This window comes from Camelina sativa, chromosome 19 (assembly GCF_000633955.1).
Source record: "Camelina sativa cultivar DH55 chromosome 19, Cs, whole genome shotgun sequence".
Classification (NCBI taxonomy): Eukaryota; Viridiplantae; Streptophyta; class Magnoliopsida; order Brassicales; family Brassicaceae; genus Camelina; species Camelina sativa.
In genome coordinates this window covers 13,989,511-14,003,187 of record NC_025703.1, presented here as the reverse complement: position 1 = coordinate 14,003,187, position 13,677 = coordinate 13,989,511, and the positions used below count along the sequence as shown (strand labels likewise).

General features: G+C 37.1%; 1 protein-coding gene and 2 pseudogenes across 2 annotated transcripts; 2 read left to right on the top strand and 1 right to left on the bottom strand.

Moving 5' to 3' along the window:
• On the bottom strand, positions 1,111–3,782 carry LOC104766293 (protein TIC 22-like, chloroplastic). Of its 2 annotated transcripts, none has more exons than XM_010490147.2 (7): positions 3,122–3,782; positions 2,969–3,034; positions 2,208–2,264; positions 1,927–1,986; positions 1,745–1,825; positions 1,617–1,652; positions 1,111–1,505 (listed from the first exon to the last, which is right to left on the bottom strand). In XM_010490147.2, exons 1-7 carry the CDS (start codon positions 3,662–3,664, stop codon positions 1,425–1,427), a joined length of 924 nt encoding a protein of 307 aa, XP_010488449.1. In that variant the 5' UTR covers positions 3,665–3,782; the 3' UTR covers positions 1,111–1,424. The 2 variants fall into 2 exon arrangements, with proteins under 2 accessions (XP_010488449.1, XP_010488448.1); XM_010490146.2 differs by having other exon boundaries at positions 2,969–3,043; positions 3,122–3,781.
• LOC104766292 lies at positions 8,141–10,467 on the top strand (annotated as a pseudogene).
• Positions 10,714–13,677, top strand: part of LOC104766291 — a 13,290-nt pseudogene continuing 10,326 nt past the window's right edge.

The following is a 13,677-nucleotide window of genomic DNA, read 5'->3' as shown; positions in this document are numbered from 1 at the left end:
TTCTGTTCTATATATACTTCTTATTATAAGATGAAACTTCACGAAGTTAATTCAATCCATTCATGATATACACGGCCGGCAACGGGTCATATTCTGAGTAATATTCTTAGAAAAATGTTTAGTCTTTTTAAACTCATCCACACAAAACTGAATCTTGTTAGCCCCACATTTTCCAGGGTTCCTCAAGTCATATGGACATGCTGGTTTCGCCTCAATTCCTATTATCAATCAATTAAAAACAATAAGATGTTTTAGTTAAACAATTACGAAAAGATTGAAGCTTTTTTTTCCAAACCATCTTGTATGATTGAACTAATTAATTAATGTTTTCGTAGCTTGTAAAAAATGTATTTAAAATCTAAACGAGAGTCGAGAATAATATATTACCTTTAACATTGTTCATAACGAGGAACATAAGAAAACATAAAAGGATAGATGAAACAAGATATCTCATCATTGATTCAAAACTATAGTGAAGGCTTGTGTGTATTTTTTTCCTTTTTTTTTGGAGAAACAGTCTTGTGTGTATTATTTGCAAATATTTGTTGCTGTTTTTCTCAATATATATACATGATACACACAAACACACTTAATTTAGTTTTTTAATTAAATTAGGGGAAAAACTAAAATCAAAAATAGAAAAGAAATGTGGTGAGGCCAAGTCAACGAAATAAAAAAGAATCTGATGTTTATTTTTGGATGAATTCCTCTTGATAATGTTTACATGTTTAAATCTCACAAAAAAAAAAAAAAATGTTTACATGTTTATTTTCAATTTTATTTGCATGTGTCAAAATAAAGTTAAAAAAAAATGATTGCAGCGAAAACATGTGGTTTGTAGAATAAGCTGTTTTCAATCAAATTAACTTTCATTTCAAAAGAGAGTTTTGATTATCTCAACAAGAGTTCTCATTTTTTCTCATATTTAAAAATGAATTTTTTTTTTTCGCATATTTAATTTAATTTTCATTCAAAAAAGAGTTTTGAATGTTATAAATAGAATTAGATCAAATTATGTAATAACAAGAAGCTCCACGGATTTTTCACCTCTTGGGTTTGCTCAGCTGGAACCTCAAAAACCAGGTCCACTTCATAGGAATATGTCGTCCGTGGATTAAAAATTTCGTCTTAAAAATAAATGTAAACATGACAGTAAATATTAGTACCAGCTGCTACTCTTACTTTGTTCTAGTACTATAAGAGTGAATTCAAAGCGAAATATGTCATTAGAAAAAACTTATAAGGAGGCTAGAAATCATAGGACGACATAGAGGAAGCAACAATTTTGAGAAGAATGTTAATGGAGGGGAACATCATCAACCCTATCTCTTAACTCTCTGTCTTCATCCACGTTGTTGAGTGATGAGATAGGAATGTGAAAATGAAGAAGGATTGGGTTCGGGTTGACGCTCCAAGGATTTCCTCTACTCCTGGGTTTGTTCAGTTGAAACCTCAAAACCAGGCGGTATAAACACAATGTCGTCCCAGCTTGAACTTGTGCTTTCCTGCAATTTCGATACAAAACCCCCGGGAAACAGATTCAGCAAAACCCATCATTCTTAAAGTCAAATGCATTACTACTGAACGTCTGTGGTGTTTTCTCTTAGATTTTTTACCTTCATCTCCTTGACAATATCTTCGAATACTGCAACCTTTGGAATACAAATTCATGCATTTTAATATGAGATGAGAAAATCATGGATTGACAAAGATATATGAGTTTAAAGTTAAATAACAAGAAAACCTGAATATCGCCTGGTTTCAGAGCAGGGTTGAGTCGGTTCTGTTGGCTGGACGCTCGTACTAGGGATTTTTCCAAATCCTCCTGTCAAAACTCAACCAAGATTCAATCTTTCGGACCATATAACCAGTGTATGGACAAAGGTGAACTGGGTCTTGTAAGTTGTAATTTTAAGTTTAACTAACCTTTCTGAAGAAAACAGGGCGATAACTCATGTTTTCACTTCGTAAAATCAAGCTCTTTGACTGAGAGAACACAAAGTCAGATTGTTAGAAGAGAACAACATGTCTCAACATTGAAGGAAGCAATCATCTCAAATTTTTGCGATTTCCACAGATGATATGCAAATGCAGCCGGAATAATAGTCTCAGAAACTATATTATAGACAAACTAGATAAGAGTAAAAACGAAAATGCTAACCCAAAGTTCACAACCACTAAAAGCATTGGTTCTTTTTGCACATTACCTGGAAAACAGGAACACCATGGAAGTCATCATCATCGATACCAGCTGTTTTCCTTTCCTGTATACACATATAGAAGAGACATGTAATTTACTTTCACTGTGTCTAACCAAATGCTACAGTCTGTTTTCAGAAAAACAATGGTACATCTAGGAAGAATCACATCCATAAGACCTATATGCTGCAGAGAAACCCTAGTGTACTCCTAAAGAAAACCACTTGTTGGCGCAGGAAAGGTTGTCAATATCAATATCAACAAACAACATAGAATTTCCTAGCCAGAAGAGGGATGCCAATGCCATGACACAAAAATCCAAAGAGTCACCTGAAGTCCTAACTCTTGCATCTCCATGGTCTAGGAGTAGGGTTTACATTTACCCATACGCTATGTGATATAGAGGAAGAGTCTGATAATAAAAGAGAAAACAACTCTCTCTTTATTTATCCACTCTCTAAATCAAGGTACAGAAGACAACTGAGAACAAACCAAATCAAAAGCACCAATGATAGAACCCTAAGATGAATTCTAAAGCATCCAAAGCTCCCCTAAACCCCAAACAAACGCTTAGACGAATCCAGAATCCCCTCTCCTTCTGCCTCAACTTCCTTCTAATCAATTACCACACTAGCTAACTGACTTAACTATTAGAAATTAACACAAAGGCTCCTCATTAAAGAATGATAACAGTCAATCATGTTCAACAGCATCTTTAGAAGTATCCAAATATAAATACATACAGAGACTATGGAAAAATCCAACTAACCTTGAGAGCATTTTTCACTTGAGTAGACTCAGGAATCAACCTAAATGCCACACCATTAACTTTTAACTGGAACACCTTCAACAACACCACACATCAAAGTGTCAGAGGAGACTAAGTATGAAAACAAAAAGAAAAGATTTTTTAATAAATTACCTTGCTAAGAGCAAGAGCTACAACTTTAGAACCTTCTGTCCTCATACGAGGATCCATACTCTTCATCTGTCTAAGAAGCGTGTCCGCATCTTCCTCTTTACAAAACAACAAACCTAGAGACTTCCCAGTAGAAGTACCCGAAACCAAAACAAACTCCTCATTCGAATTGCTCAACGCGTAAACAGGAACTCCCGCTAATCTCTCCTCAATAGCATCAGCTGATAACCCTTTCCCGCTACTACCGCGAACCGGAGCCGTCACCTGAGTCCTCGCCCCACCACCGCCGCCGTCGCCCTCAGAAATTCTCGCCCAGAGGGGAGCGTTACCAGAGCGAGAAACGGGATTGAAGCGAGAGATTCCGGAATCTAAAGCTTGCTTAGCTTGATCTCGGAACGAGTTGAGAGCAGAGAAGATATTTGGGTTAAGCTTTTGCGAAACGTTGTGGAGTAAACTGGAGCATTGGGATTGGAGATTGGAGAAAGATTGTTGCATATTATTAAGCTGGTTCTGATGTTTCGATTGTGAGGGAATGTTCGAATTCATTATTACTTTTCTCGGGAAAATGAATGATGCTTTGATACTGAGAAAACCACAGAGAGTAGTGATGTTCTGTGAGGACGACGACACTGAAAAAGATTTGATCTCTTCTTGCTTGAAGAAACGAGACTACAATTAAAGTGTTTTTATCTTATAAAAAAGACCCCTCATAATATCCATAGTGTACAAATTAGCTCTCGAAGTTTCAAATATGCGAAATAACAACCACATATACACTAAACTTGGTCACTTCTATATCCATCTCTTTGACGATGCTTATGAAATTGTAAAGCCTTTTCTTCCGGTACAATATACTTACATATAATCTCTAGGATGGTTATGTTTGTTCTTATACTAGACTCAAATCTTTATTCGAAGGTAATTTTGAAAGTAGTGTTAGTTACACTAAATATTGATATATAAACAACCAGGTTTGTTCACTGGATCAGTCAATGCATTAAAACAACCAGATTTTCAATCTCAGTGAACGGAAAGCTTTGCGGTTACTTCAAAGGAAAGAAAGGCTTAAGGCAGGGAGACCCCCTCTCTCCTTATCTATTTGTTATTGGCATAGATATTTTCTCTCGGCTCTTAGATCTGCGGTTTCAATTGGGACAGATAGGGTACCATCCCAAGACGACAAATCCAAATGTTACTCACTTGATCTTCGCTGATGATGTCATGGTATTTTACGATGGTGAATACTCATCCTTGCAGGCAATTGTCAACCTACTGGATTACTTCTCTGAAATCTCAGGTCTGGTCTTGAATAAGAACAAAACAGAGCTGTTCCTGGCTGGCTCCACTTTGGTGGATCAGCGTAGAGCAAATTTGGACTTCGGTTTCTCGATTGGTTCCCTTCCGGTTAAGTACTTGGGACTCCCCTTGCTCCCAAACCCTCTCACTAGATCAGACTGTGAGCCTTTGGTTAAAAGGATAAGAAAGAAGCTGCAATCTTGGCAAAATAAGCATTTATCTTATGCAGGGAGACTGCAATTGCTAACTTCTGTCATACAGAATATCACTGCATATTGGTGTGCGGCTTTTATCCTCCCGATTAAGTGTGTTAAGGATATTGAGAAGCTTTGCCGTAGATTCTTGTGGTCAGGTGCTTCTGACATCCCCAAACAAGCAAAAGTCAGTTGGAGGTTAGTATGTTCCCCAAAAGCAGAAGGAGGTCTAGGACTAAAGGACTTAAGAGTGTGGAACAAGATTTTTGGCCTGAAGCTAATTTGGCAGTTGTTCTCTGTCTCGGGATCACTTTGGGTTGCTTGGTGCAGGAAGCATAAGCTGAGACGAAAGTGTTTTTGGAAACTCTCCTCTTCAAACCAGGGGTCTTCTATGTGGAAGCAGCTGCTTAAGCTCCGGGACACAGCAAAAACGTTCCTCTCATGCAAAATTGGAGATGGGAAGTCTTGTTCTTTTTGGTTTGACAAATGGACTCCATTTGGAGATCTGTTTACATTCCTGGGGCCTGCTGCTCATCTTCGACTTGGTCTACCTTTAGACTCTACGGTGGCAAAGGCCCGATCAAGACACGAGTGGATCTTTAGAGGAGCTCGAAATCAGAATGAAGAACTTCTTCTAAGCCACCTCGCAGAAATTGAACTAAGCGATGGCGTCAGGGACACCTATCTATGGGCTAGGCCTAACGGTGATCCCCAAGACCGCTTTAGCTTTGCTGAAACTTGGAATCTACTCAAACCTCCATCCCCGGAGGTAAATTGGCACAAGCAAGTGTGGTTTACAGGTTGTGTCCCTAAGCACGCTTTCATCTTGTGGCTTTGTTGTCTAGATAGACTTCTAACTCTGTCTAGACTCAGGAACTGGGGTTTGATTGAGGATGACTCCTGCTACTTATGTGAAATATATTTTGTTTGAGACGAGAGATCATCTCTTCTTGCGCTGTCCGTACGCTTATGACCTCTGGAGGTGGTGTTTCTCTAAGATGAATCTTCCTTTCGTGGGGTTCAACACTTGGGAGAGACTTCTTCTTTGGCTACAACATTCCTCAAATGATTACAAATTGGCTACTCTGAAGCTTATAGTAGCACACACGGTCATTTACACCCTTTGGCATGAACGAAACGCTCGTGTCTTCACAGGTACCCGCACTCCAGTAGAAGGCCTTTTCAACCAGCTCGACAGGAGGATTCGTGACATCTGCTTGGCGAGATCACGCTACCCGAAGCTTCAGGATCTTCTCTTGATTTGGTTCCGTTCTCTCTCTCCCTCTTAAATCTGTTCTTGTTCTCCCTGTATTTTTTCGTTTCTAGTACCGGGCTTGTTCACCCCGGAAGTCGTTGTCGTTTATTTGGCACCCTGTTATCTAAGATATGTACCACTTTATGAGAAATAAAACCAGAAATTTTAAGGGAAAAAAAAATATTGATATAAAAATGTAGCCACCAAATTATTATATATTAAGATTTATAGCTAGTATATTATAAAAAAATAAAGAGAATTTGTTAAAAATACATCTTTTTTTTAATATTTTTATTTTTACCTTCTTTTACACAATTCCAATCAGTTAAATTAATTTTTGGAATTTTTTTTCAGGTTTGAGTTCTCTATTTTATATTTAGGATATAATTTTGAGGGGTTAGGGTTTAGTATTTTGAGTTTAGGGTTTAGTATTTTGAGTTTAGAGTTTAGAATTTAGTGATTTTATATAGAAAAGGGGTATTTTTGAAAATGGCCAACATGAAAAGGTATTTTAAAAAAATAACATAGAAAAATGAGTATTTTTAAAAATCCCCCAAAAATAAATAAAGAGAAGGTAGTTTATTGTTAATAACAAAAAACTATTTTGAAAATATAGATGTAAAGTGTCATGTTGTTATATAAGTGACTACAAAAAAAAATATAAATTTAATTCAGGCGACAATAAAATAATCAAAGCTTTGGTGAAAGATTTTTTTTTTTTATTATTATTTTTTTTTATAATTCCTTACATTGATTTTTTCCAAGAATCATGAGAGTGAACAGAAAATTTTATAAGTAGAGAAGGGACAGAGGAAAACACCTAAAGAGAAGCATAGTGTGGTTACCAACATATATATCATTATCCTTTTTATATACTCCGATGGTTGTTCATTCTTATATTTACAGGCGAGGCATGTCAATTGATCACGAGTCCAAATGAATTGGTATGTCTTTAAGTTTTTTATGCAAATGACATTGGATGAATTGATATTTTTTTTTATGCAAATGATATTGGCTTTTTAGTTCTGTGTTATACTGAACGAAGTGCAGTTACAATTTACTACTCTCACATGAACAGTAGTCAAATCTATAGTTAGAGCTTTCACTTTTAAATCTATAACTAATTACATGAACAAAAATATATACACTAATTTACATGAACAAGAATATATACACTAATTTACATGAACAAGAATTTATGTTTCTCAAAAAAAAAGAATATATACACATTTTCAATTTGTTTTAAAAAAAACACTTTTAGGCTTTTATGTACACACTCCTGATTCCATGAATCCTAATTTTTTATTTCTCGAGATAATAGGATAGTAAATTGTTTGCATAAAAGCCTAAAAATAAAAAATACTTTCACTATATGATGTACAATGAATCCTAATTTCTATTGCCTCATATAGTCAAAATTTAAATACTTTGACTATATGATGCTTCTTAGTTCAGTGAAAATATGCTGCTGCAATTGCTCTTCTTATATTTGTAAATTTTGACTTTACAAATTACAATGGCGAAGAAGCCGCTCACTTGAACAGTACCATTTGCAAAAGTTTGTCCCGTATAAAATGTGTAATAAATCATATTATTTCACGGTATATAATCCTGTTTTAAAAATCCCCGCTTAGCACCGATTACATCCCGCAAAATCACTAGGCCCACACTCTCCACTTCGATTAATGACTAATCCATGTCTAGTATCAATTATCCAATTATACATGTCTAATTTGATTATAACCCGTCTAATCCGATTACTAACCGCATAATTTGGTATATAATGATTATTTTTAGAGCCAAATATAAATCAGTATTTTTTTGTTATTTAGACATTTAAATTAAGAGTTTATGATGTTTTACAATAACTAATGTACAAAACTTTTATGAAAATCATAAATTTTCTTTAAAAATTACGTTTTATGTGTTTACCATAATTTTAAAAACAATACTATAGTTTTATATTTTATTTAATATTTTTATTTTAACATAAACGGAATTATACATATATTTAATATTATATATTTTTATTTTATTACTAATTTAATAAATAATCCTAAAACTAGTCTCCGATTAATCCCCGTTTAATCTCCGATTTTCTTCTTAGGCGCTAGGTCCATTCCGACCGCCCGACTAGCGCGTTGCCATTTCTGTAATAATCTCTAATCACACGAATCTCTCTCTTCCACAATAACATCGTCGTTACCATTAAGCAAGCTACATAATTACTTAATTACTAAACTATATATTAAAATTAAAAAAGATACTATCTTCAGACTTCGGATGCGGTGTAGTAGTACTGTGAGTCTGTGACCATTACATACTCGACTTAGCTTTCTTCTCCAACAGACCGTTGTGTTACACGCGCCGCCTTGAGAAAATATGCAGTACGGACCGGAGCAACCGAGAGTCACTCTCTACATAATCCTCACCACCGCGTTTCTATCTCTCTGTTTCCTCCTCACTCTCTCTCTTCCTCTTCCCACTCTTCCTCTTCCTACACCGGACGACGCGAAGATCTACGACCCGACCCGAGACTCTTTCCCTCGTCCTCATCCAAAATCGCCGCCGATACAGCTCCTCCATCAATCGCTTACCTAATCTCTGGATCTTCCGGTGACTCGCGACGGATCCTTCGTCTTCTCTACGCTACTTACCATCCTCGAAATCGGTATCTTCTATATCTCGATAGCTTAGCGGCTCAATCCGAACGAGACTGTCTCGCTGTTGATGTACAAGATGTACCGATCTTTCGAGCTGCAAAGAACGTTGATGTTATTGGGAAGCCTGATTTCGCGTATCAGAGAGGATCGTCTCCGATGGCTTCTACGCTTCATGGTGCTTCGATACTTCTTAGATTGTCTGGAGCTTGGGATTGGTTTCTTAATCTCAGCGTTGATGATTACCCTCTCCTTACTCAAGATGGTTTGGATTCTTTATTCTCTTTTTGAGTTTTTTTTTTTCAATGTTTGTGTTACAAGTGATTCTGAGTTTGATTTTGTGTAGAGCTTCTTCACATTATGTCACATTTGCCTAAGGACTTGAACTTTGTGAACCACACTAGTTACATTGGCTGGAAAGAGTAAGATTGTGATTCTGTTTGGACTCATCCTTTTTGTGTTGTAGGCTTAATTTGATTCCATAGAGCTCAGGTTCAATGTAGTTTGGGAATTTTGAGCATTTTCTATTGGTTTCCTGTAGGTCAAGGAGGTTGAAGCCAGTTATTGTTGATCCAGGGCTCTATCTTGTGGACAAATCTGATATGTCTTTCGCTTCACAGAAACGGGAATTGCCTAAGGCTTTCAAGTTATTCTCAGGTATCTTCATCTTTCCCAAGCTGCATTACGTGCCATCTATTCTCTAACTTCTGTTTTTTGCACTTCTCTGTGGAGCAATCATCTTGTTTGTTCTTACCATATTGTGTGTGTTATGCAATCAATTCGACCGACATGATGTTCTGGATACCTTTTCCCTAATCATGCTGTTCTGTAGGAAGTAATTCGTTTTCGTAATTCTGTAGGTAAAATACGTGATAGAAGATGCTAAAAATTGTTGTTATCTATTGCTATAAACTTGCTTGGAACACAACAGACTACAGAACGTGTTGTTAGTTGCTTAAGCAGGTTGTGAGGAAAGGGAAGCCAAAGTCTAGGAATCACTTGGAATGGTTCTCCTTGCGAGAATTTTGTTGATTTTTAGCATTTGACAGTTCCCCTCCAAGTGTGATACGTGGAACTCATGGATGCTAATCAAATATTAGCTGACATGTAACACGCTGTTGCGTAGAGAACTTCTTTAGTATGCTCTAGGGAACCTATAATTAGTGAAATGAACTAACATAGGTGAAAATAAGGCTCTGAGATAATGTTATATGTCTTTAATGATTATACTAAATGCAATGATGGCAGGTCCATCTTTCTCTATGTTAAGCCGTAATTTTATAGAGCATTGTGTCTTGGGCACTGACAACTTCCCTCGGACTCTACTCATGTACTTGTCAAACACACCTGATTCCCTCTCCAACTACTTCCCAACTATTCTCTGCAACTCAAATCTCTTCAAAAAGACCATCATCAACAACAACTTACTTTATGTAGCTTCTAACGAGACTGTTAAGGAAAGATACCACCGGCTTGATCCTAAAGAGTTCACAGAAATGGTTGAAACCGGAGCAGCATTTGCAAGAGGATTCAGGTTCGATGACCCTGTCCTTGATCGCATCGATCATGAACTTCTGGGACGCAAACATGGTGAAGTTGTGCCTGGTGGTTGGTGTTTGGGAGATTCTGGTAAGAACAGCATCTCATGTTCCGTCTGGGGTGACTCGGGCATTCTAAGGCCTGGTTCTGGTTACGATAGGCTTGAGAGACGAATTGTTAAGTTATTGTCAAACGATTGGTTCAGATCGCACCAATGCATATCCGAATAAATCCTCAACGCACATTCGATAGAGTATACATAGTTGTTGATTCATTGTTGTAACATCTCGAAGCTTTTTTATTCTACCTTCGTTTGTATTGTCAGAAATGTAACGACTCTGGTTTCATTGGATTTATTTGGTTGAGTCTTCTTAACCGGTATAAATTTTTGTATTCATCTTGTAATAATTCAAAGTTGTATAGAAATGTTGGAACATACCGATGATCGGAGAAACAAACGTTACTCTTCTTTTTTAGTGCTACTGCTAGCTAGCTTAGCTCAAGGACTCAAGTATTCAAATATCCAATATGCAAGCATAAGTAATTCTTCAAATTGACGTAATTACCCTTTATGTTTGAAGAAATAAAGCACACTAAAGCGAGGGGCATAACGGTTATTTCGACAAGGGACAGTCACAGTCCCCAATTTCTTCTTCACTCTTCCGACTGGGAAAACCATTGAAAAAGGTGAGCCAAGGGTTTCGACTTTCCGGTTCCGGCGACGTTTACTCATCTCTCCTCCGACACTGCCGTTTTACTCCACCGTGTTAGTTTCAGAAATCTAAGGTACTTATTATGCTTTTCAGCCTTGAAATTCCAGAGAATATATGATTCAGTTTCTTCTCTTCAAAAGCTTTAGCCTTTCGGTTTTGCATTTTTTTGTTCTTAGTTTACAAAGCTCTCCTTTTTTGCTTGTAGATAGTGTTAATTTCTTGATCTCTTCTTCACTATAGCTGTTGATTTCTCTAGATGCATTAACGTATGTGTCTGTGCTGTGCACGACAGGGTTTGGTTTACTAATCTGCTTGACTCTTTGTTCTGAGTATGGGTTGTGAGTTGTAACACTAATGAAACGATTCTTGTATGTAAAAGTTTGAAACTTTCTCTTTTTTTTTTTTTTTTTTGTTCGTTCCCCTTTTACTCTCATCTCATATAGCTCTTTTTGGTATGTAAATGGTCTATGATTCTTTTGTGATTAATCTGATTTTGTATGTTCTTAATGAATGTTTGTTGTTATAGGGCTTGTATAGGGGTTGTGACACTATGAAAACGATTGTTGCATGTAAGAGGTTCAAACTTTTGTCTTTTTATTTTCTTCTTCCCCTTAACTTTCATATAACTCTAATGATTAAGCACTTTTGGTATGTAATTTTGTTATGAATATGGCTTGTACGAGTTGTGAGTTATGACACTACGAAAACGATTGTTTTGTGTAAAAGGTTCAAACTTTTCTCTTCATTCTTCCTCTTTTACTCTCATATACCTCTGAATTAACTCGCCTTTTTGGTATGTAATTGTCTATCATTGTTCTGCGATTAATCTGACCTTGTTTGTTCTGTGGTTTAGGGGTTGTGTACTTCTCTTCTGTTTGGGCGATGTTCATCACTTACCATTTGTATTTGGGGTTATTCATGATTGTTCTGTGGTTGTTTACTTGTGTCTTGATTAGCTTCACTTATGATAAGTACTTAATTCTTTTGTAGTCTTGTTTTTGTGTTTGCTCTTCTGCTTAGAATGGAATTATGCTATGAAAAATCACATTATGCATTTATTATTTTGAGTTTCTACATTGTTTCTTGTATAACAGATGATTTCTTAGTTTTTCTTTTTCTTTCTACAATTTTACTCATAACGCAATGATGTTTTTAATTTATGCAGAGTAATCATTTCTTCAAAGCGTTGGTACCAGAGATGGACATTGATGATGAGATCGAGGCTGCTGGGGAGATCAATCTTTCTGAGCTAGGAGAAAGTTTTCTCCAGAGTTTCTGCAAAAAAGCTGCAACATCCTTCTTTGAAAACTATGGACTTATAAGTCATCAGCTCAACTCCTACGACTTCTTCATCAAACACGGGCTTCAGAATGTGTTTGATTCCTTTGGTGAGATGCTCGTTGAACCGTCTTTTGATATTTCAAAGAAGAAGGCCGATGATTGGAGATACGCTACTGTTCGATTCGGACTAGTCACCGTCGAGATGCCCACATTCTTTTCTGATGACAAGGAGCTTCAGTTTCTCCCATGGCATGCCAGGCTTCAGAACATGACTTACTCAGCAAGGATCAAAGTAAATGTCCAAGTTGAGGTACCACCACAATCTTCTTTGTCTGGAAGTGAAGTAATCTTTTCTAGATTTGATGGAATGATGAAGTAATCGTACTGTCAAGCTTTTGATGATGTTTCTGTGTTGCTGTCCATGTATCTTATTCATCTTATTACGGCTTTGTTTATTGTCTAACTGTCTCTTCACTTTATTAATGGAATTGACAAGGTGTTCACAAAAAGTGTTGTTAAAAGTGACAAATTCAAGACCGGACAAGACGAGTATGTCGAGAAAAAGATACTAGATGTTAAAAAGCAGGACATTCTAATTGGTAGAATACCTGTCATGGTGAAGTCTGTCCTTTGCAATACAAGCGTGAAAGGAAAGGAAAACTGCAATAAGGGGGATTGTGCCTTTGATCAGGGTGGATATTTTGTGATAAAGGGTGCTGAGAAGGTGAGTTACATCAGTTTTTTTTCCTTCTCCTAATATATACTGGAAAAGGTATATTCAGGATGTTATACAACTTCCTAATGTGATTATATTATGCTTTGCAGGTGTTTATAGCTCAGGAACAGATGTGCACAAAGAGACTGTGGATTTCTAATTCACCATGGACAGTCTCCTTCAGGTCCGAAACTAAAAGAAATCGATTCATTGTGCGTCTCGCAGAGAATCTGAAATCAGAAGACTATAAGAGAAGGGAGAAAGTACTGACAGTGTACTTCTTGTCGACTGAGATTCCAGTCTGGCTCATGTTCTTTGCGCTGGGTGTTTCGTCAGACAAAGAAGTCATTGACTTAATTGCTTTCGATGGGGATGATGCAAACATTACCAACAGTCTCATAGCTTCTATCCATGAAGCTGATGCAATTTGTGAAGCTTTTCGCTGTGGGAACAATGCTCTAGCATATGTTGAACAGCAGATTAAAAGCACCAAGTTCTCTCCTCTTGAAAGTGTGGATGACTGCCTCCGCCTGTATTTGTTTCCATGCCTCCAAGGTTTGAAGAAGAAAGCCCGTTTCCTGGGCTATATGGTGAAGTGCCTTCTCAGCGCATATGCGGGGAAAAGAAACTGTGAAAACAGGGATAGTTTCCGGAACAAGCGAATTGAGCTCGCTGGAGAACTGTTGGAGCGGGAGATAAGGGTGCATCTGGCACATGCTAGAAGAACCATGACCAAGAACATGCAGAAACACCTCGCAGGCGATGGTGATTTGAAGCCTATTGAGCATTATTTGGATGCTTCCATTATCACAAATGGGCTTACTAGAGCCTTCTCCACTGGAGCATGGTCTCATCCTTTCAGGAAGATGGAAAGGGTTTCAGGTGTTGTAGCTAATCTGGGTCGTG

What these genes read in the sequence shown, in the direction of transcription:
- LOC104766293 (XM_010490146.2), bottom strand. Translation starts at nt 3,664, where the DNA reads ATGAATTCGAACATTCCCTCACAATCGAAACATCAGAACCAGCTTAAT. An exon ending in AAGTGAAAAATGCTCTCAAG is followed by an intron (nt 2,265 to 2,968) that starts GTTAGTTGGATT and finishes ATGTGTATACAG; the next exon opens with GAAAGGAAAACAGCTGGTAT. An exon ending in GCCCTGTTTTCTTCAGAAAG is followed by an intron (nt 1,826 to 1,926) that starts GTTAGTTAAACT and finishes GAGTTTTGACAG; the next exon opens with GAGGATTTGGAAAAATCCCT.